Genomic DNA, 23,815 nt, shown 5'->3' on the forward strand with positions numbered 1-23,815 from the left:
GGCATCCTCAAGAGAAGAATGAATGGAAGTATGCACTAGATTTATACTAATTTCTGTTGAATTGTGGCTGGCATGTCCTGTTTTTTGTTGCTGGACATTGATCGACAGGGGTCGTGAAAAGGGTCTTTCTCTATTGTTTTGTTTTTTTTTTTTTTTTTGTGTATATAGGAAGATGAGCATTGTTTTTGTAGCACAGCTCAAGCTTTTTTGGAAAAAGGGAAGAGAGCTAGTTTATTCAGGTGACTAGATCATGCTAGGGATGAAAAACCGTCAATGACTTACTGAGCGGCAATGCTATCTGTAATTGTACAACTTCTTCTTTGCACAAGCCAGACGTTTATATGTCAATAGAAGTCTTAGTATAGAGACTTCTGATGACATAATGGTTCCAGTGCTAATAAAATTGCTTCTTTCTAAAAAAAAAAAAATTCTCATGTTGACCTTCTCCTACTTGACTCGATCAAGCAATTTTACCAACTGGTTACGAGGCATTACTCCGCCATAGTTTCCGAAACCGTCCCATTTGGTGTGCCCAATGTAGTGGTTAGAATTTCGGGAACAGATTATATTAAGATTCCATATTGAAAAGCTTTAATCTTTTATTACATAAATAAGAAAAAGGAAAAGAGAAGCTCAAATCTACATCTTGATTTAGCCGTACTACAGAGACGTGAGAACTCGGGACCATGGATTGACTGCATAGTCTTGTTGGTCTGTGAGAGACACTAGTTATAAACAATGACATTAAAAGATAAATCTAATCATTTACATGATTGATGAACGAAGCTTGGCAATTTTCAAAGTATTTACAGACCTCTTCGAAATATCAAAATATTGGCAAAGCATTAATTCACCTACCGTCTAAAATATTCCAACACATCCAATATTAGCATTATTCTCAGCTTCTAATACCAATATCCATTCATGTGATGCTCAGGTGAAAAAAAAAGAATAAGAAATTATACGGCAGGGTTTTCCCAGGTTATAGAGAAAAAAATATTAAAAATTACTAATAATGTAATCACATAAAATATTTTCCGATGACTAAAAACTAACTGTGAGATGACCTGTTGTTCCATATAGCCAGTAACAGAGAAAGAAAATGAAATCTGTAGATTTTTTTGGTGTAACGACTTGAAAAGCACTTCAAGTTGTTTGTAGAGTCGAGGACCCTTGATTGATTTCCCAAACTGAGTCAAAGAGTGTCAGGTACATAAATCAACAATAAATGTTTGCATGCAGATGGTAATCAAGAAGTTTTTTCATCAAGTCAAATATATGCTATCTAAGACTGCATATCCAGCAGCAACCCCACCTTCATTTGATGATGCTATCTTGGTCCGCATCAAGTAACCACATTGGTCATTCATGATAACCTTCTCATTGTTCCTGCAAGTGAAAACTCGTCTCGTGACTATCCATCACATCCCAAAATGAGAAACGTGAGAATAAAAGGGTAAAACTTTAGCATGATATTAATACTAATTTTCAGAACCATTTCAGCCTTTTCTTTCCCCTTAATTCCCATTGATCATTGGGTTGAGAAAGTGATGAAGAAAATTTAATAGCATTATATGAAATTGACTAAAGTCACAGTAAAATAATGAAGCAACAACACCAAGATGTACCTTAAATAAGCACTGTATATACCAAGCTCTGATATGGCATGTTCTTTATGACAAATACCATCACGCATCAAAATTGTGGGAGAAACAGTCGGGAAAATCCTCTGCATAAGTATATAAGCAGCATCTTCTTCAGACCCTTCCTTTTGTAATTGTAGAAGGGTTTCCTTCACATCATTACCATAGATATTGTTCCCTAAAGTGAAATCAAAGACTCAATTCTCAACTACAAGAATATAACCGAAAACAATAATGATAGAATAAAATCTTTAGATATGGAACCTCCTCCTTCTCTTTGGGGCTTCATGACAAATAACTCGGGTTTATCTATTGCTTTTCTAATAATGTCCAAGTCATCCAAACTCCACAATCCGGCAAAGCATTTCCGCAATTTGACAATATCTTCTTTATTCTCAAGGAACCTGCTTGCATGGAGAAGGAGAGGGAAAATTCAAGGAAGACATACCACTTGGAGAATTGGTAGTTGTTCTCTCAAAATTCAGACTAATATACTTGCAATTCCAATAAATTAAAAAAAAAAATGCTAAATGATAGTTCAATATCCTAGTTCCATAATATTGGGTATGCCATTTCTGAGGTTGAATAAGTAGTAAATTCTTAGAAGTTTTGAAATTTTCATCTAAAAGGGAAAAAAAATTCCTTAGACAATTATAAGACATCTTCAAGCCATTGGCAGTAAATTTTTCATGAGGATGTTTCTAAAGTCTAAACTAGTTAAGAAATAAATCCATGGATCACTTGGACAGAGTACTGCTAAACTATTATTCACACAAAAATATAGAATTAATTACCTCTCAAGCATATTAGGTTTTGCAAGTTCTTGTTGGATCTTCTTACTTCCTGCTAAATGATATGATATTGATGGGCACTTGATAGCTGAGGACTGCTCCATTAACAACCTAGCTCTCCACTCCTAGAAATTGAAAATGTAACACATCAAAAGCACAAACAGTAGAAATCAGTCTAATGTTGAATGTAACATAGACACATCAAAAGCACAAATAGTAGAAATCAGTCTAATGTTGTAGTAATTAGCAAGGAGGAGTACTTGATACTAAAGAATATATTAGAAGTAACTCTAAAAATGACATGAAGAATAAAGTAAAACAGAAGTAGCCACCGCAATCATATTTTTAACAACAATTTTTTGAGAGTAACATGAAAAGTAGCTGTCAAAATCATATTTCTGACATAAAAACTAGAAAGAAAATAAAGCTAAATTGCTTACGGATTCTGAAGGATAATCAGTCGGTGCATACCCTGCTCTAAAATAGATGACTGCAATTGCTTGGCCATCTCTACAGTGCAAAATTTCAGACATTAAAACTAGAAGCTTGGCATGGTAGTGCCACAATCTAGATTAGAAAAATCAACTTTGTGCAGTATGGAGTTACTTACACAAGAAGTGTGCCATCTGGTAAAAGCTGGCCTTCTCTATCAATTTCAGCCAATGTTTTCCTAACAGTTCTCACATTATGTGTGTTATGAAGCTAAGGAATACAATGCCAAGTGAGCTCTAGATCCAAGCTTTCTAACTTCAAAATACACTTAAATTCTTTTATTTTACTAAAAGCAGATTTCATACCATTTTTCTTCAAGCAATAGGTATAAAAAGTTAAAAAGGATATCTTTCCTTCAACATTGTACATAGCCAATGCTGGTCATACATATTGCGTTCTTCAGTTTGAACAACAACCAAAGCTACAGCCCTGAACCCAAGAAAGAAATTATAAGAACCTTAAATGACTTCAAACATTGCAAGAGGGCATATTCCTTCAAAGTTAACCTGGGGTTATTATACTCAGTCCAAGCTTTAGCCAATGCCTCAGAAAACTGACCAACTGCAGTGTTGCTAGGAATCCTTTTAGAATCTAATCCAAGGTCTTCTCCATACTCATTAAGTAGGGTCCTGCAAAATGACTAGCTATGGTTAAGAAACTTTTTGAAAATTCTGTTTGCTGAACAATGCATCAGAATTCAAAAAATTATCCAAGCTTTCTATAGAAGTAGACCCTACATAATGTTTCAACTACTCCTTCATGCTGTATTTATAATATTAGGGGCATTAAGCAGATCAAACATTGCAAAAGAATAAAAAGTGTTGTGCTCACAGCGGTTATTTCAACTCTTTTTCATTTTGGGCTAGCAATAAAATATAGGCTGATTAAAATTTCTTTAGTAATTTATCACAACTGAAGTAAAAATCCTAACAAAGAACCTTGACTATAAGATATCCTATCTCTATGCTTCACAACTTCTTTCCACGTGTTAAAAAGAACACTGCAGTCACCTTATTGCTAAAAATTAAACCCGATGTCAAAGTGACAAGAACAAACAAAAACAATTTGAAGGATTCTTTCAATAAGCTTTATTCGACATTCAAATTCCAACATGGCAATTTTCAAATTTACACAATTAAGAATAATTTTATGTTGGAGATAATAAGTCAAAATGCTTATTTACACAACCTGTGAAGCTCGGTGACAAGACAACCAAGACCAGGAAATGAAGATGAAATTGTGTTCAACTCTATTTGGAGGAGTAACTTAGTTTTCTCATCAAGCATGTAATCTGCTCGATGTAAAGCCAAGCGTATTTCCTGTTCCAAAAACGGCATATGATTAGATTCTTTCATGCAATGAAAACGCTAATCTGATCAAGGTAAACTCAAGCGTATGTCCTATTCCAAAAACTGCATATCATTAGATTCTTTCATGTAATGAAAACAAGGGTTTTTTTTTTTTTTTTTCATGTTTAGAGCAAATGATTGTCAAATACACCAAAACAATTGAATAGGTTAACTAGTTATGGGCCTTATAATACTTGTTTCATCTAATATGAAACATATGAACACCAAATCTTCAACAGGATTCTGAAGAATATTTTCATACAGTTGGGAAAGACTGATAAATGATCAAGTAGATCTTTCTCTTCTTTTTAATGATGAATGGAACTTAATTGACAGGTATCCAAAAATGGACAATAAACATTAGTTAAAAAAGTGACAAAGAGCATGAAAAACAAAAGGTAGTAGCATAGAGAATCTAGAAGTACATCTCAATATTAAAACACTCCACTTCCTTAATCAAAATAAATCCTCTTAATATTATTAAAGACCAAATATCTGTAATCAATACCCACTTACCTCTTTCTTGTTCATTTCTAACATCTTGGAATGAATATCTAAAAGTCTAGAGGTAAAAGCATCTACTTTTTTTGTCCTGTAATGTTAAGCATTTACAATATCAGTTTATTGCAAATGGTATTCTCATAGGATAAATTGGAACATGTTTAATATGTCCAAGCCAAATGGTTCAGACAATGGCATATCACTTGCAATTATTAGACTCGAGAGAGTACCTTGATAGTGAGTCTTGCAGAAACTTTCCATCTAGACTTACACGATCGATTAGTTCGTTGAAAATTGGAGCTAGTTCACATGCTTGCTTCCAATGAGATTTTGGAAACGACATGGGCAACAAAGCAATTGGAGCATGCACCATGCCCACACCAGGTACTTGACCAGATCTCTGTAATTAGATAGACCCGCATCAAATTCAAGCTCAAAAATTAATATAGTTCACTAATTTACATTGAGGACAAATTTCATAGCTTACTTTCTACACCAGACTTAAAATTGACATTAAGGGATGGTAACAAAATTGCAAACAAAATTCAATGAATAAAGTCTTAGCAGAGTACATGGAATCAAGTATGAACTAACAAATAGTAGAGCACAAAGATGATTCCGCTATAATCATGTTTGCTATATTTCACAGTTGAAGAGCAAACGGTTTCCGAAAACCAAAAAGCAAACAATTTATGCAATTTAAGTTCAAATTTCGGCTTCTCTTTCACCAAACACAAGCATCAGAAAATGCTAACATCAGAAGTAATTTGCTTTAATCCAATTCCTTCTATAGTTTTTCCAGTTTACCATAAAAAAATCAACATAAATGGATACTACATCTCATTGGAAAAATAAAAAAACAAACTTTACCGAAAAACCTGAAAATAAAAATAAATAAACAAATAAACTTTACTGAAAAACCTGAAAATTTCTATCCCCAACAACAAGGCCGTGAAGAGAACTCCAAACAAGGGCATCAAATTCCATCTTCCGAATCAACCTTTCATCAATACCATGAAAATCAAGAATGGATTTGTTAGCCACATCAATTCCCTTTTCGGTATCCATCTCCCCTGCTACTTTCCCGCACTTCAAACTTTCAAATTTTAGACTAAAACCAACAAAAAGTGAGTTCTTTTTTGTGGGAAAGACAGACTTTTTGCAGTGGGTATTGAAAAAGCAGCTTGTTTTTGGTTTTGGTTTTGCTGTAAAAGCAGCGATAGAAATTGGGTCAAGAGAAAGAGAAACGGAGGAATGGCCAACGCCCATTGGGACTCTTTTCTTGGTGGCATTACAATAGCTTATATAAGCTGAGTGCGGTTAAATAATATAATTTAAAAATAACAATAATAAACTGTTTTTCAGGTCACAGGTAAACCGCATGATTAATTTTTAATTGTACTCATTTTATGCTAAATGTTATTTAATTTTTATGTTTATTTTATTTTTATATTAAAATATTATTTTTTAATATTAACATTATTTCTAACTAATTTAATTGAGATAAACTCATTATTATCAAATATTTAAATATTATATTATAATTTAAAGATAAAAATAAAATAACATTTAAAATTATAATTATAAAAAACATTAACATTTAAAGTTAATATAAAAAATGAACATTTATGTTAAGATTCTTAGGGTTAATTTTCACTAAGTATTTTTATTGTTATTATAATACCTTAATATTTGTAAATGATTAATTTTCACTAAAAGTATGTTTACTTTGTTTAAATTGATTTGTTAGGATAACTCTCATACATTTATCTTAATATTTTAATAATACTTATTTTAACTTCATAATTTTTTACATTCATTCTTATAAATTTAGTCAAGATTTTTAAATAGCTAGTTTTCATTACAACTTTTTTTATCTTTTTTTTTAGAATTATTTTTATCCTTATTATTATACATTTAAAAATTATAATTTGTAAAAATTTAAATATTTTTTACTTGAGAATATAAATGTCAATGATTAATTTTCAGTAAAAATATGTTTATTCTGTCCAAATTGGTTTGTTATGATAACTCTTCAACATTCACATCAATATTTTAACAATACTTATTTTAACTTTATAAGTTTTTATGTTCATTCTTATAAATTTACATCAAGATTTTTAAATGGCTGATTTTTAGTGCAAGTGTTTTAATTCTTATTCTTATGCATTTATAAATGATTAAATATTTTTTACTTGAGAATATAAATGTAAATAATTAATTTTCACCAAAAGTATATTTATTCTATCTAAATTGACTTGTTAGGATAACTGTTACATATTTACGTTAATATTTTAAAAATACTTATTTCAACTTTATGATTTTTTACATTAATTCTTATAAATTTACGTCAATATTTTTATATTTAAATATTATATTATGCAAAGACAAAACTAGTCAACTTTTATTAAGGGAGTCAAAGACAAAGAGGATTAAAGGTTAAAAATTTTTGAGGAGATTATTAAGAAAAAAATATATACCTTTAAAAAAGACAAAAAATTATATAATATAAACAAGATTTTAAAAATTTTGGGGGGCTATACAAGGCTCCATCGTTGATATTATGCCATTTTTTATATAACAAAAATGGGGAGAATACTTTCAAGAAATTTGCCAAGTTTTATTGGTTTAAAGCATGATGTTTTTGAACTCAAAAATATCTTTTCAACCTTAGCAAAAGATTTAAACTCGTAAACTCAGGGGAGTTTTAATTAAAGATTGGCAAATTTGCTCACTAGTTTTGTTATATTAAAAAGAGAGAGATTATTGGTTTTACAATTGATCTTGTTTTGAAATGATTAAAACAAATTATTAAAATTGCAAACTCAAGACCTTGATGTGCCTAAAAAACCTCTTGAATGATAAAATGAAAATGACCAAGTGTTTGAGCAAAGTAAAAGCTCAAAATGGCTCAAAAACAAGTGCTTCAGCTTAAGTATTGAGACCTTCTCTTGAAGTCTTGATACTTTGCTAATAGAAAACAGAATATTGAAGCTCTCAATCAAAGGTATCGAGACTTAGTTCATAAGTCTCGAGACTCCTCAACGCAAAAGCAAAAAATTGAAATTTAGGAACAAAAGTATCAAGACACAAGGAAAGTGTATTGAGTCACAAAGAAAGTACATCGAGACTTTTAAAATGGATTCACTGTGGAAGTCTTGATACCTCATTCAAATAAAGAGACATGTTGCTAGGTAAGTATTGTGACCTACAAAAGAATACTCGATACCTACTCAAACAAAAAAAAAAGTATTGAGACTTTGGCAGCAAGTATCAATACTTAAGACATGATAGACGTGAAAAGGACAATTATCATGACTAGTTTTTGCATCTTTCAAAAAAAAATAATGACTAGTTTTTGCGTTTAATGCTTAGCAATGGCTCAAAAAGATCTCTTTGGTATATAATGAAGCTTCCCACCGCATTTATGAAGTATTAAGACTCTAAAAGTCATATTCCAATAAGAGAGCAACTTCAAAATCCAAAGATCATTGTAATAGAGTGTTGAGCCATTTATTTCTTGAATCCTTATTTATCACCTCTAAAAATTGCTATACTCATTAAAGCATATTAGCCTTAGAAAGGCTTCCTAGCTTTCCTTAATTTCATTCTTGTATTATTGTGGAAGGTTATACCTTAACTTTTAAAAGGTAGAGTTGGTTATACTTTAATCATAGAAAAATTAAAGTGTTGAACCTAATTCTTGAAAAGGTTTTTTGTAAAGGTTGTGTTTGAGCCTTCAAAAGGCATTTTTCATAGTAGATTTGAAACTCCTTCACAAGTTAAGGGAAAGGGCATAGGCAAAAAGATCAAATCTTTATAAAAATATTGGGTGCAAGTTATTCTCTTCTTTTAAGGTTTCATTGCTAAAATTTAATTCCTCATGAAAGGTTTATTGCTTTATTCAAATTTTCAAAAAGAAGTTTTTAAACTATCAAGTTCAAATATTTTCTAGAGGTCAAAATGTTTAAAGTTTCCAATTCACCCTTTTGGAATTCCATTACTTGAGCTTATTGTACTAACATAGACCAATCTCCAGACCTATTAGCAAGCCTTGCGCACACTAGCAGCCCACTATCAGGACATGTGCATGCTAGCAGCCCAAACAGCATAAGCAAACTAGCAGCCCAGATAGATCAGCCTAGGCAAGCCAACAACCTAATCAAAAAGCTCAACCCGCTTATGAGGTGTCACGACCCGATACTCCCTTCGAGCCCGTGACAACCGCCGCGATGTCCCGATAAATATTCATTACTCGGAATGTGAAATACCTCATACTTTGATATGGTGATAAATAAAGTTGAGCGAATGCATATTGAGGTCAATTAAAATGTTTAAAAGTGATAAGAGACGAAAGGAGTAGTTTAGGATAAAATATTTCGCAAGTGAGAAAATAATAATAAAATAATAATAATTTTATCGAAGGAGAATTGGTGAGATAAAAGGTGATTCAGAAGTCAAGTGAGGCATAATGAGGTATTTCAGGTACCAAGGAGACAAGATAAAATTTTTAAAATATTAATATTTAGCCAGATGTCGAAATCAGTCAAGAAGAAAGATCATATGGTTGATTCAAGTGGGGGAGAAGATGACAAGCTCGACTTTATAAAAATATTTGTCATGACATACATGTGATGAATAACATGTTTGCATGCTAAGAGAGTCCCGAAAAAAAAATTTACAAAAGTCGGTATTGTACCTAAAGGTACAACAAAGTTGATTTGAACCTCGAACTAGATCAAATAGAGAATTTACGATGAAATTAAGAATTTTAATGCCCCAGAATGGTTTAATATGGTAATTCAGAGTTCGAAGATCAATTTGGAGTCAAATCAGAATTTTCGCTATCTAGGGGCAAAATGGTCATTTACCACCTGAGGACAAAATGGGAATTTTTAGAAAAGATTTTTGGCCCCATTTGACTTATTGGAGTAAGATTTGAGGTTTAGAAGTGAAAAATTTTAATTTCGGTATAATTTAGAGAAAAAGGGTAAAATGGTAATTTTACCACCCAGAATCGAAAATTTAATTTTTGAAAGGATTTTGATCAAATTTAATTATTTGGAGTGTGAAATGAGTATGAGGAGTGAAAATTATGCATTATGGAAAATTTTCAATTTTTGGGGTAAAAATGTAATTTTTGAAAAGTTTAGGGGCAAAAGTGTAATTTTAAAAAATTTGCTCCACCAAAACTTTGAAAAAATCTGAAAATTTCACTTAAGACTTGGATAAGTCAAAAGGAATGCATGGTGAAAAAAAAAAAGTAGGACAAGTGGATGATTAGAAAAAAAAATGAATTAATAAAATATTCAAAATATGAATAAAATAATATTATTCATTAAACTAATAAAAAAAAGGCATAAAAAAATCAGCCCATAACCCATTCTTCTTCTTCAACATTCGGCCAAGCAAGAAACAAGAGAGAGAAAGGAGAAAATAAAACCCTAGCCAAGAAATTTAAAGGGAAAATAGGTGGAAATTCAAAAATCAAGTAAAAAAATGTAACATTTCTTAAATTTGTCTTGTGCTTTGCCTTTCCCATGCATTTCCCATCATTTTTCATGGTTGAATCATGTGATTTGAGGATGATTTCAATTCTGGTCATATGAGTTTAGAGAGAGAAAGTTGTTAGATAAATTTGATTTTGAGTTATATTAGTGTTTAGTGTTAGTTTAGCATGTTTATGAGTAAAACAACAAGAAAAATATTTATCTTCTCCATGAATTTGTTACGACCCGAAACTCCCCATAGAGCCCGTGACAACCGTCGAGAAGCCTCGACAAACATTCTTCACCCCGAATGTCGATCGAAACCTCGCAAGGCTCTCGTATCAGCTTTCGCACTTCCCCGGTGAGCAATAGTTATCAAATAATCAAAATACGAAGGATTACAAATCATTTCCAAATCATAACATAACATTTTTTTTTTGCTCATAGGGGCATTTTTGTCATTTTTGTCGAAAACCTCGAAATTTGCTAAAAATGTAGTAGGTAAGCCGAAAATATATATTTAATGATTTAAAAAAAATTAAGTATCTAAAACGTTCATTTGAAGTGAAAATTTGACCATTTGAATATAATAAAAATATTCAATAAAATAAACTATTTTCTTGTAAAATAATTTTCATAAAACTATCGATACATAATTCTTATAGCGTAAAAGATAATTATATACATATATACTATAAAACAAATAACCAAAGCATAAAATTTCTTTTACAGTGACACGTGGGCCCACATCTATCCAAAATGCATCGGAAGCTGAAAACCTACAGCTTTTACCGATTCGAGTCCAAATGAAAGTCCTTGTCAAAATCAGCTAACTATGAAATTCCCTGAGCCTGAAATGTGAGGAAATGAGGGTGGTGAGATTATAAAATCCCAGTGAGTAAACAGATACCATCTAAACTATCTAAAGTCGAGTAAATGGAGACAATTAAAATAAATCATCATACTGTAATTTCATTACCTTTCAACTCATTTCAACCAAATAAAATCAATCCATAAAAATCGAGAAATCAACTTGGCTTATGAATTTCTTAAAACTTTGGCTCGTGCTAAAACTCATACTCGGTGATACCTTGCGCAGGGCATCTAACCGAGTCCGCCAAGGCTGTTAAAATTTTGTGTACACTTAAAATATATTTTTGTTTGAAAAAAATACAGCCGTTCCTTGGCGTTGGCTGAGTTCCCCTTCACGTGGTGGTTTGGCGTGAAGTGAACCCTAAGCTATACCCCAGGAGATACCCTACGCGCATCTCCGTTCGAGGTAATAATATAATGGAGTTTACCGTGCCCCTCTAATAGGCTGGTCCACGGAACCCCCTCTGCAGTAAATAATTAATATATAATCCACCAATCAATAAAATTCATTCTAGCATGTCATGGCAATTTATCACAACCTAGCCTCTCAAGGCTGAATACACAGTATAAATAATTATAACACCAAAATCAGTTTAGCCATTCATGCTCATTTATTGTCATAAGCCATTCAATTCAGAACCATAAATTTGCAACACAAACTAGCAGTCTCCAATTACTCTATTTTCAAAACCAATATTCGATTTTTCAGAAAATTTATAAAATCATTTTATAAAATCACAATTTCCCTTAAAACATAACAATTTACCATTTAAACCCATTTTTCATAAAATCACATAGTTGTATAAAACTACTCTAGATAATTAAGACGACAATAAGTTTACTCACAATGTCTAGAATGCAGACTTTCGAAGCACTCTGTCTACTGGTCCTCGGATGCAATTTCCTTGCCTTTATTGGAGGACTCACCACCTTGACATAGTACAAAATCGAAAATTTCACTAAGTTGGTACTAAATCAAAATTAAACTAATTTGGACTACCAATGCATGATATGGAATGCAAAAATGCACTGGTAACTATCTAAATCCGGTATTAGCCTAATTCGTCTTATCACCCGATTAAATTCCTAACGGGTTCGTTTAAACTCCAATTTAATTCTTTTCAGTTTCTATACCTCAATTACACCCAAATTAACTTAATGTCCCTCAGTGTGATGCAAATTATCAGTCCCAATAGCAAATTACAAAAATACCCCTAGTTGGTAAAAATTCGTATTTTTACTCCGAAAATTCCCATTATTTTCTAGGCTCATAATTCATTATTCCTTAACCAATTCTCCTAGAATAAAATCAAACTCATCCTCACTCACTACATGGTAAATTCAGCCATTAATGGTTGGGGGAGAAAATAAATTCTTTTCTTGTTGTTTTGTTTCTAAATATGCTAAACTAACTAAAAACACTAATATAAATTAAAATCAAATAAATCCAACAACTTTCTCTCTCCTAACCCATTTTTTCAGAATTGAATTCATCATGAAAACATGTAATTTAATCATGGAAAATAAAGAGAAATGCTTGGGAATAAGAAAACTCAAGCTTAATAGAAAAAATCTCACCTTTTTCACTTAATTTCCTTGAAAATTCACACTTTTTCTTTGATTTTCTCTCTCTAGGGTTTTGTTTTCTCCTTTCTCTCTCTTGTTTCTTGCTTGGCCGAATGTTGAAGAAGAAGAATGGGTGGGCTGATTTTTTTTATGCCTTTTTATTGTTTAATGAAATAATATTATTTTATTCATATTTTAAATATTTTATTAATTCATTTTTTTTTCTAGCCATCCACTTGTCCTATTTTTTTCACCATGCATTCCCTTTGACTTATCCAAGTCTTAAGTGAAATTTCCAGATTTTTCCAAAGTTTTGGTGGAGCAAATTTTTCAAAATTACACTTTTGCCCCCGAACTTTTCAAAAATTACATTTTTACCCCAAAAATTGAAAATTTTCCATAATGCATAATTTTCACTCCTCATACTCATTTCACACTCCAAATAATTAAATTTGATCAAAATCCTTTCAAAAAATTAAATTTTCGATTTCGAATGGTAAAATTACCATTTTACCCTTTTACTCCAAATTATACCGAAATTAAAATTTTTCACTTCTAAACCTCAAATCTTACTCCAATAAGTGAAATGGGGCCAAAAATCTTTTCTAAAAATTTCCATTTTGTTCCCAGGTGGCAAATGACCATTTTGCCCCTAGATAGCGAAAATTCTAGTTTGACTCCAAATTGATCCTTGAACTCCGAATCACCATATTAACCCATTCTGGGACTTTAAAATTCTTAATTTCATTGTAAATTCTCTATTTGATCTAGTTCGAGGCTTAAATCAACTTTATTGTACCTCTAGGTACAATACCGACTTTTGTAAATTTTTCAAGACTCTCTTAGCATGTAAACATGCTATCCACCACATGTATGTCATCACAAATATTTTTGTAGAGTCGGGCTTGTCATCTTCTCCCCCACTTGGATCAACCATATGATCCTCCTTCTTGATTGACTTCGACATCCGGCTAAATATTAATATTTTAATATTATTTTATTAATAAAATATTATTTTATTCTAAAAATTTTATCTTGTCTCCTTGGTACCAAAAATACCTTATTATGCCTCACTTGACTTCCAAACCGCCTTTTATCTCATAAATTCTCCTCCGATAAAATTATTATTATTTTATTATTATTTTCTCACTTGCGAAACATTTTATCCTAAACTACTCCTTTCGTCTTTTATCACTTCTAAACATTTTAATTGACCTCAATTTGCATTTGATCAACTTTATTTATCACCATATCAAAGTATGGGGTATTTCAGAATTTCTCTAGGCCGAATCTAGCCAATGGTATGTGAGGATGAGGTTGACTTTATTTTAAGAGAATTGGGTGGAAAAATGATGAATTATGAGGTTAGAAATTAGATGAGAATTTTCGGTGTAATAAATTGAAATTTTTACCCACTAGGGGTAAAAGCATAATTTATAGTCCGGACTAATAAATTGGACCAATTCACAGTCATTGAGGTATTGTGGATATAATTGGATAATTGAAATTGAAATGAATGGAATTGGAGTCGAATTAGGGATTTTAAGACTTTACACCGTGTATAGGCGAATTAGGTCGGACATCGCAATTAAACGATTGTCTAAACATTTCAAATCCTATCTAGTGCATACGCATGGATAAGAGCCTGAAATAATTTATGATAAATTGACACAATTTATTGAATTTTGTGTCATAGATTATGGATAGGTGGTGAGTCAATTGTTTCGGGTAAGAGACTGCACCCGAAGGCGGAAGATAGGAGTATTTCTACTCCTAATACTGTGAGTAAACTTATTATCATCTTAATTATCTATAGTAGTTTTATACAATTGTGTGATTTTATAGAAAATGGGTTTAAATGGTAAATTGCTTTGTTTTAAGAGAAATTGTGATTTTATAAATTTTCTGAAAAATCGAATATTGGTTTTGGAAATAGAGTAATTGGAGACTGCCTGCTTGTGTTGTAAATTTATGGCTTTAAATTGAATGGCTTATGACAATATATGAGCATGAATGGCTAAACTGATTTTGGTGTCAGAATTATTTATATTGTGTATTCAGCCTTGAGAGGCTAGATTGCGATAAATTGCCATGCCATGCTAGAATGAATTTTATTGAATTGGTGGAGTATATATTAATTATTTACTGCAGAGGGGGTTTCGTGGACCAGCCTATTAGAGGGGCACGGTAAACTCCATTATATTGTTACCTCGAACGGAAAAGCGCATAGGGTATCTCCTGGGGTAAAGCTTAGGGTTCACTTCACGCCAAACCACCACGTGAAGGGGAACTTAGCCAACACCAAGGAACGGCTGTATTTTTCTCAAACTAAAAATATATTTTAAGTGTATATGAAATTTTAACAGCCTTGGCGGACTCGGTTGGATGCCCTGCGCAAGGTATCACTGAGTATGAGTTTTGGCACGAGCCAAAGTTTTAAGAAATTCATAAGCTAAGTTGATTACTCGATTTATATGGATTGATTTTATTTGGTTGAAATGAACTGAAAGGTAATGAAATTATAGTATGATGACTTATTTTAATTATCTCAATTTACTCGGCTTTAGATAATTTAGATGGTATCTGTTTACTCACTGGGATTATAAAATCTCACCCCTTCTTCCTATACATTTTTCAAGCTCAGGACAGTTTGTAGATAGTCGAGTAGGACGAGAACTAAGCTCGGAACTGCATTATAGAAAGTAAAAGTTCACAGTCTTACATCCTCTTGGTCAATTGGAGCCCACGTGTCATTGCAGATCAAAACTTATATTTTGGTTATCTGTATTTCTATTCATACAATTTTTACTTTACTTTCATGTGCGAAAAATTATTTACGAATATTTCTATAAAAATTTATTTTATGAGAAAATAGAATATTTTATTTATTATTTTTGAATAGTACTAGTTGTCAACAATTTGCTTTCAAATGAACGTTTTAAATACTTAATTTGTTTTTAAATCATTAAATATATATTTTCTGCTTACCTACTACATTTTTAGCAAGTTTTGAGATTTTTGATGAAAAATTACGAAAATACCCCTATGAGCCAAAAAATAATATTTTATTGTTCTTATTTGAAAATGACTTATGATTTTTTTGAAATGTGAGATTTAATAACTGTTGCTCACCGGAGAGATGCGAAAGTTGATGCTAAGCCTTGCGGGGTTTCAATCGGCATTCGGGGTGAAGAATGTCTGTCGAGGCCTCGCGGCGATTGTCATGGACCCGATGGGGAGTTCCGGGTCGTGACAGAATGCCAATAGAAACCTCGTAAGGCTTAATATCAGTTTTCGCACCTCCCCTGTGAGCAATAATTACTAAACATCATATTTTAAAAGATTATAAGCTATTTCCAAATCGAAATAATAAAAAAATAATTTTCATCTCACAGGGGTATTTTGGTCATTTTTCTTCGAAAATTTCGAAACCATCTAAAAATGTAGTATATAAGTGAAAGATACATATTTCATAACCAAAAATAAGTTTAGATGTCTAAAACATTCATTTAAAGTGAAATGATAGCCATTAGAATAAAATAAAAATATTAAATAAAATATTTTATTTTCTTATGAAACATTATTTATAGAGATATCCGTAAATAATTTTTGTAGCGTAAAAGCAAAATAAATTCATACATACAGTAACACAAATAACTAGAGTATGTAATTTAATTTACAATGACGTGTGGACCCCCGAATGATCAAAAGTAACAAAGGCTGTGAACCTACGATTTTTTAAGATGCAAATCCAACTGTAACTCTCGACAAAATCAGCTATCTACTGACTATCTTGAGCCTGAAACGAGTAGAAAGGAGGGTGGTGAGTTTATATAAACTCAGTGAGTAAACAAACATCATCTAAAATATCTAAAGTCGAGTAAATAGAGACAACTTAAAATAGTTCATCATACTATGATTCATAACGTTTCAAACTCATTTCAACTAAATAAAATAAATTTATTTCACTCAAATAATCAACATGGCTTATGAATTTCTTAAAAACTTGGCTCGTGCCAAAACTCATTCTCAGGGATACCTTGATCAGAGGCATCCAACCGAGTTTGCCAAGGCTGTTTAAAAAGTCATATACGCACAAAACACATTTTTACGTTTAAAAGTACAGTCGTTCCTTGGCATTGGCTAAATTCACTTTCACGTGGTGGTTCGGCATGAAGTGAACTCTAAACTTTACCTTAGGAGTTACCCTCCTTGCCTTTTATACCGACGTAAAATAAAATGCAACGGGGTTTACCGTGCCTCTCTAATAGGTTGGCCCATAAAAACCAGCCCACTGCAGTAAGCTAATCGATATCCCACCAAATCAATAAAAGTTTCGACAGCATGACATGGCAATTATATTACTACCTAGCCTGTCAAGGCAAAACAAACAGTTCATACAATTTCAATACAATTTCCAATTTAGCCATTCATACCAATATCACCATAAACCATTCAATTCAAACCATAAATTTACAACACAATCAAACAGTCTCCAATTACTCAATTTCTAAAATCATCATTTAATTTCAAAATGATTTATCAAACTCATTTCATTTAATCACATTTTACTTATAAAACATAAGGATTTACCATTTAAACTCATTTTTTTATAAAATCACAAAAACGAACAAAAACTACTTTAGATAATTAAGACAATAATAAGGTTACTCACAATATTGGGAGTTCGAAATACCCTACTCTTGGTCCTCTGGCACAATGTCTTTACACTTGTTAGAAGACTCACCACCTATACACAATGCACGACAAATAATTCAATATATTGTGTCATGTCATTATAAATCTATTTCAGGCTCTCTATATGAATGCATGAGGTTGTTTGGATAGTCACTTAAAAATGGAATTCACGTTAGTTCAATGGTGATCAGAATGGATCAATTTTCGACCTAATTCGAACTCTTCACCTTTGATTTAACCAAAACATCCAAATTGACTCCAAATAAATTCATTTCACTTCCAATACTCCAAATCATCAAATATGAGCTAGATAACATGAATTATAGCAAAATCATCATCAACATTTTCTCTTGGAAAAATTCGGCCATGGTGGGTGCATAAACACTATGGTTTTTCACACTTGAGTTTTACACCATAAATCATTAATTCTTAACCAAATCACTTGAAATAAAATCAAATCCACCATTCACATACCATAAGGAAGATTTGGCCAATGAGGGTGATGTAAGAATATGAATTTTTCTTGTTTGCTTTTTATGCTACACATCACCAAACAACTAAAAACACTAAATCTAGCTAAATCCAAGATCAAAACTCCTCCCCCCATGTCCGGCCAGAAAAGTTATCCTCATGCAAACTTGATTCTCAACCATGAAAAATGGAAAAGAATGCATAAGAAAGGTAGATCACAAGCTAAAATCAAGAAATTTTACATTTACTTACTTAATTCCTTGAAATCCACCAATTTTCTCTTGAATTTTCTAACTAGGGTTTTGTTCTTTCTTTCTTTCCTCTTTCCCTTGGTGAGGCCGAACATGAAGAATGAATAAGAGAGGTGTGTGCTGGTTTTTAATGTAAATTATAAAGATATGAAAACTTGCCACTTGTCACCATCCCATTGGTCCATTTTTAAACTTGATAATTAAGCATTCTCCCACCACCACATAAAAGATCTCAATTATCCAAAGTATAATAGGTAAAATTCAAGAGCTTGACAAGTGTTGGGTGGTGTAAAATTCCAATTTTACCCTTGGGTGGCAAAATGATCATTTTGCCCCCACGTCATGAAAATTCCAACTTGACTCCAAATCAATCCTCGAACTTCGAATCACCATATTAAGTCATTCTGGGGTTTTAAAATTTTCAATTTCATCTTAAAATCTCTATTTGGACTAGTTCGAGGCTTAAATCAACTTAATTGTACCATTAGGTACAATATCGTCTTTTAACGATTTCTGAGGCATTCAAGTATGCAGACATTCTATCAAGTACCTATACAATATGGTAAATATATTATAGAGCTGGGCTTGACATGAGGAGAAAAAGTATCTATAAACCTGAAGAGAGTCTTGTTTGATTTGAATACTTGGATTGATTGATGTATTTTTGAATTTAAATTTAGATTTCATTTGCATTCAAATTTGAATGTATTAGCTCAAATAACAATATAATTCCAAGTATAGTTTCAAGAAGGGGTGAATTGGAATCTTTGAATTTTTTTGCAAATTTGATAATTGTAAATGTGCAATAAATTAAAAAAGAATGTGCAACTTGAAATTACTCTTGTAAGACCTGATTTTCAATAGATAAAAATTAAGAGTAAGAAGAGAAATTTGCACAAAGAGTTTTATAGAGATTCCGCCTCTTGCTTATGTCCCCTCCTTTAGCAAGTTAAAGAGCTTCAAATCCATTAAAAAATAAATGCCTTTTTAAGTATAACTTACTGGAGTTTATTTAAGTTAAATAGTAAATGCTAAGGTTATCCTGGCAGTAAAGGCTAAGTAGATGGTTCTTTGTTCCAACAATAAAAACTAGATGGGCAATTCGAAATTAATTATCTTTAAGTGTTATCAACTGTAAATTTAATTAAAGTTTAGATGTGTAGAAATTTGAGGTGATATTGTATTGCTCACACAATCCAATCTCTTAGTCAAGAATGTGCCTTATTTTATACCTAAACACTAACCTAAGTCATTTGCATGCATGTATGCTGATGTACATATGCATGGAGTTGCTTTCGTGTTTTATCTTTTGTTTTCCAACCAATTTTTTTCAATTTATTTATTAGGACCATATTCTTATTTGTAAAACATATAATTATTCACTTATAAGACTCGTATATTGATCAAATCTTGCTAATTGGTGAGTGTATCCAAAATTGTTTATTCAAAAAAAATATATGGGCGTGCTTTATAATTAAACATGATGTTTCCTCTTGTTCATGATTTAGCTGCTGCCATTTATCTTGTGCTTAGAGGAACTACAACTCTACAAGAATGAAAACAACTCGACTTTTATGCTGGTTTTATGTTGGTTTTGATGGTAGCTTGCAAGTTTTTTGTCCAAAGCTAGTTGCAGATGATGTCGATGCCTATGGCTCATGACAGGAGTCTCGAGTCCTATAAATTAGGAAAGTATAGGAGTTTTAGTTTAAAATCGTCTAGTGCCAATACCATCAATTTGTAATACCCCGTACCCTCATCTAGAAGCTAATAAGACCTTATCGATAAGATGAAGGGTCAATGAATATAAATTTAAGTGCCAAAGAGCGGTAACATGTAACGACCCCTTTCCGGTCCCAACTGACGTCCGAGACCTTCCGGAAAGACCCGCCAAGTCCCGAACAAGCCTTTCTCGAAATGCCCATTAGTTCACTACATACCATCACCATTCCATATTAATACTTAAAACAATACTTTTATATCGTAACTTGAGCCATAAACATAATAATTGATTCAAGCTTTAAATCATTTAATCACAAGTTTACACATTGAAATCCACAATCTCTAATTATTTACTTATATCAACATCAATATCCGTTTACAACTTAATGAACAAAGAGCTATAACTCAACCTCTAATAGCGGAGCGACTCGAGATAAAATGCTATGAGATGCCTTTACATATCTGCAGTAGATCGAACGTACCGATGATTACACGCTGGCCAATCCCTGTCTGTAAAAGGGGAAATAAGAAGGGTGTGAGTCTCATAGACTCAGTGATCATCATCGACCCCGTGAGTAGGCGAGGAGGGGAAACAAACATAAACATGAAATGTTTATAAATCCAAGAGTAAGTGTAGAAAACACACTCCATTAAACTGAGAGATTTTTTGTTTTTATACCTTGCAATCTTAAAAATAATGAATCACAAGTAACAATATATGAAAATGGTTGTATTTAAGGTACTAGAAAATATTTCAACTTTGATATCCAGTCAACAGTAAATCCAATGGCAAGTGTAGAATGAAAAGACTCAAACATAAAAATGCGAAATCATTGATCACCAATGAATACGTAAATTTCACTTGCCATTCAATAATAAATTTCAAGTGTAAATGCCATGCATTGTGTAATAAAAAAATATGCAAGTGAGCATCATCTTTGGATAGGTTTAATATAGCCCTTAGGCTTACTCTCTCAAACATCATCACCTACTCGTGGGAACTGCCCACGCCACCAAATATAAATCGGGGCTTCAAGTCCCCATTTACTTACTCGTGAGAATTGCCCACGCCACCCAATATGAATCGGGGCTTCAAGTCCTCCTTTATAATCAAATATCGATAATCAATAATCATTATTTTGTGCACAAAGACCACACTTAACCTGGTGTGGTAGAAGGTCCTACCCAAAGTATCTCAATCACGTTAAAATTAAAATCATTGCAATTTAATGCATTTACAAAGCATGACAGATCAAAAGCAATATAATCATAAATTAAATGTTATGCATAATTTATTTCAAAGCATGACATATCCATCAAATCAACATGTTAAGTGAAATCAATAAATTTATTTTATTTTTTTTGTTCAAATCTCATGAATAAAATAATGACCATTGGCCCAAACATCACACAAGCTTGCAAGGTATGATTTTGAAGCGAAAGCCATTGAAAGGTTTGTTTCCCCGTAATTGAAACTTTGTAGATATATACTTATGTATAGTATAAAAAATGAATTTAAAATCCTTTATCGCACTCACAAACAACTTAGGGCTTTCTACCAACTCATGTTTTTCACAATTTCGTCAACCATCAAATGTAACATATATAATATATTTATCAGGATATAGTTTTTGAAATTTAGCACCCACTCACCTCACAATAACGGGACTCTACATCGCTATTTCTACTTGCCGATTGCTCATCACTTCCTTCGACATGCCACTATAGTGCACTATCTTTACTTTAGCGCTTCATATTTGGGCTAGGTTGGCCCAAGCCCAAGTCTTCACCTTTCTTTTCTTTTGGGCTTACCCTTTCTTGTTACCATTGGGCCTTATTTCTTGTTGATATTGGGCCCTTCTCATGGGCTCTTTCCACTTCTCCTTATTGGGTTATGCCCACTATTTGTTTTTTTTTTCATGTCTCTTTTTTTTTCTTTTTTTTTCTTCTCTTTCTTTCTTGGTCGGCAACACCTTCTTCTTTTTTTACTTCTTTTTTCTTTTTTTTTTCTTCTTTCTTCGTCCTCTTTCCCGCCGGCATCGTACCTTTTTTCTCTCCATTTTTCCTTTCTTTTCCTTCCTTCTCTCTCTTTTTCCAACCGATCGACCTTCCCTCTCTCTTTCTTTTCTCCTCCGATCAGCTTTCTCCCTCTCTTTTCCTTCTCCTCCAACCGATATTCATTTTCTCTTTTTCTTTCCTTTCTTCTTTTTCTTTCCCTCATTCTCTATTCTTTCCTTTCTCCTTTCTTCTTTCTTTCTCTTCTCGACTTTTTTTTTGGCTGAATGTTTTTTTTTCTTCGCTCCTTCATAGCCGACTCTTTCTCTTTTTCAGCTCTTCTCTTTTTTTTTTATTCCTTCCTTCTTTTTTATTTCTTCTTTGACCAGCCCCCTACCATTTTTTTTCTTTTCCCTCTTCCCTTTGTTCCATGTGGCCAGCTCCCATTTCATTTTTCCCTTTCTTTTATTTTTGCCTTCAGTCGGGCCCTACCTTTCCTTCCTTCATACGGGGTGTTACATAACGGGTGAAAAAAATATTTTGAAATAAAATAGTATTTTATTAATAAAATAATATTAAAACATTAATATTTTATCTATTGTTGAAATTAGTTATGAAGGAGGACTATATGACTAGTTTAAGTGGGGGAGAACAAGTAAGGAAGAATTTTGAAGAAAAATGGAATGAGTGGGGCTCGCATGTCTTTATTAAATAAAAAAGAAGCGAGTACGTATATATTTAAATATTATAGTGACATCTTAATGAAGTTCAAATTTTATATCTTATTTGTACAAGTGTAAAAGAAAGAAAATAGAAGGAAATTGAAATTAAATAAATGTTGGAAGGACCAAATTGTAAAGGATGAAAAATTTGGAAAGCACATGGTAAATAAGGAAAAGTTCGAGGACTTATGTGTAATTTCAATATTTTGAGTTAAATGGAAATTAACTAACCAAAGAAAGTTAGATTATGCGGCATAATGAGATGTGCATGTGAATTTACTATTACCAGCAAATTATAGCATGCAAAAAGGATAAGTTAGTGGGGAACATGTGGGACCCCCACCATGTGAAGTAAAAATAAGAATAAGACTAAGTTTATTTGCATGTAATGAGATTAGTGCATTAGGTGGCTAAATGAGGAAAGAAAGATGTGGGAAGCATGTGACTTGAATAAATTAATGAATGATCAAATAAAATATAAAGTGAAGCTTGTGCATGAAATGTGATTGGAGGAATAAGGTGGTGCATGAAAGGAAATGCATGTGAAATGAAATGCAAATGAAATAAACCAAAAAGAATACCATGTGAATCAATACATGTGTTAGGTAATTTAATCAAAGGATAAAGGAATGGACAAGAAAAACTTGCATGCACAAGCCACCAATGGAAAGTGGCGTTAATAACAAAGGGAGGAATTGAATGACATGACATGTAAAGAAAAATACCAAAAGTTACCAAGCCTTGAGCAATCCACCCATGAAAGAAAAGGAAAGGAAAAGAAGACTTTCACAAGGCCATTTCAAGTTCGTTCCTTGTTATATCTGTCCACACAAAAGAAATAGCAAACAAGTACTTTTTCTTTAAGAGATCCGCACTTTTGAGAGAAAAGAAAAAGAATCGACCTTGAAAGCAAAAAGAATGAAGGAAAGAGAATGAAGAAAAGAGAAAGAAGGAAGAAGAAAAGGGCTTGGAGGAGGCTCGGTTTTGGGAAAGATTAGAGAAAAATCGAAAAGTTTTCTCTTGCATGTCATTGTTGAAGCTTTAAGAAGGCATGGGAGGTTCTGCCTAGTGATTCCAGGCTAAGGAAAGTAAGAGTTATCATTTTGTTTGAATGCATGCCTTGTGAACCGATTATAATATGGGATTTTGTTTGTGGTAGCAAGAATCTTCAAGGATTCAAGAACCGGATGCATGCATGTAAGTGGATCCTATAATGCATGGTGATTTTGAGCTTGATAAGTAATGGGTAAGT

At 32.3% G+C, this 23,815-nt stretch overlaps 1 protein-coding gene and 1 long non-coding RNA gene across 3 annotated transcripts; both read right to left on the reverse strand.

The window, feature by feature from the left end:
- Positions 1-1,092: 1,092 nt before the first annotated feature.
- GSH2 (glutathione synthetase 2) lies at positions 1,093-6,056 on the reverse strand. Of its 2 annotated transcripts, XM_088803888.1 has the most exons (13): positions 5,698-6,056; positions 5,007-5,176; positions 4,792-4,867; positions 4,115-4,245; positions 3,433-3,555; positions 3,274-3,355; positions 3,045-3,124; positions 2,875-2,944; positions 2,438-2,559; positions 1,908-2,047; positions 1,629-1,821; positions 1,316-1,389; positions 1,093-1,190 (listed from the first exon to the last, which is right to left on the reverse strand). In XM_088803888.1, exons 1-13 carry the CDS (start codon positions 6,043-6,045, stop codon positions 1,147-1,149), a joined length of 1,653 nt encoding a protein of 550 aa, XP_088660014.1. In that variant the 5' UTR covers positions 6,046-6,056; the 3' UTR covers positions 1,093-1,146. The 2 variants fall into 2 exon arrangements, with proteins under 2 accessions (XP_088660014.1, XP_088660013.1); XM_088803887.1 differs by having other exon boundaries at positions 1,093-1,389.
- Positions 6,057-10,902: 4,846 nt separating this feature from the next.
- LOC148764129 (uncharacterized) lies at positions 10,903-12,852 on the reverse strand. The gene is made up of 3 exons (XR_016024780.1): positions 12,717-12,852; positions 11,985-12,068; positions 10,903-11,116 (listed from the first exon to the last, which is right to left on the reverse strand). It is a non-coding gene; the product is annotated as an uncharacterized LOC148764129 (long non-coding RNA).
- Between the last annotated feature and the right edge of the window lie 10,963 nt (positions 12,853-23,815).

The sequence above is a fragment of the Theobroma cacao genome, chromosome 2 (assembly GCF_053813885.1).
Source record: "Theobroma cacao isolate CCN51 chromosome 2, ASM5381388v1, whole genome shotgun sequence".
In the NCBI taxonomy this organism is placed as follows: Eukaryota; Viridiplantae; Streptophyta; class Magnoliopsida; order Malvales; family Malvaceae; genus Theobroma; species Theobroma cacao.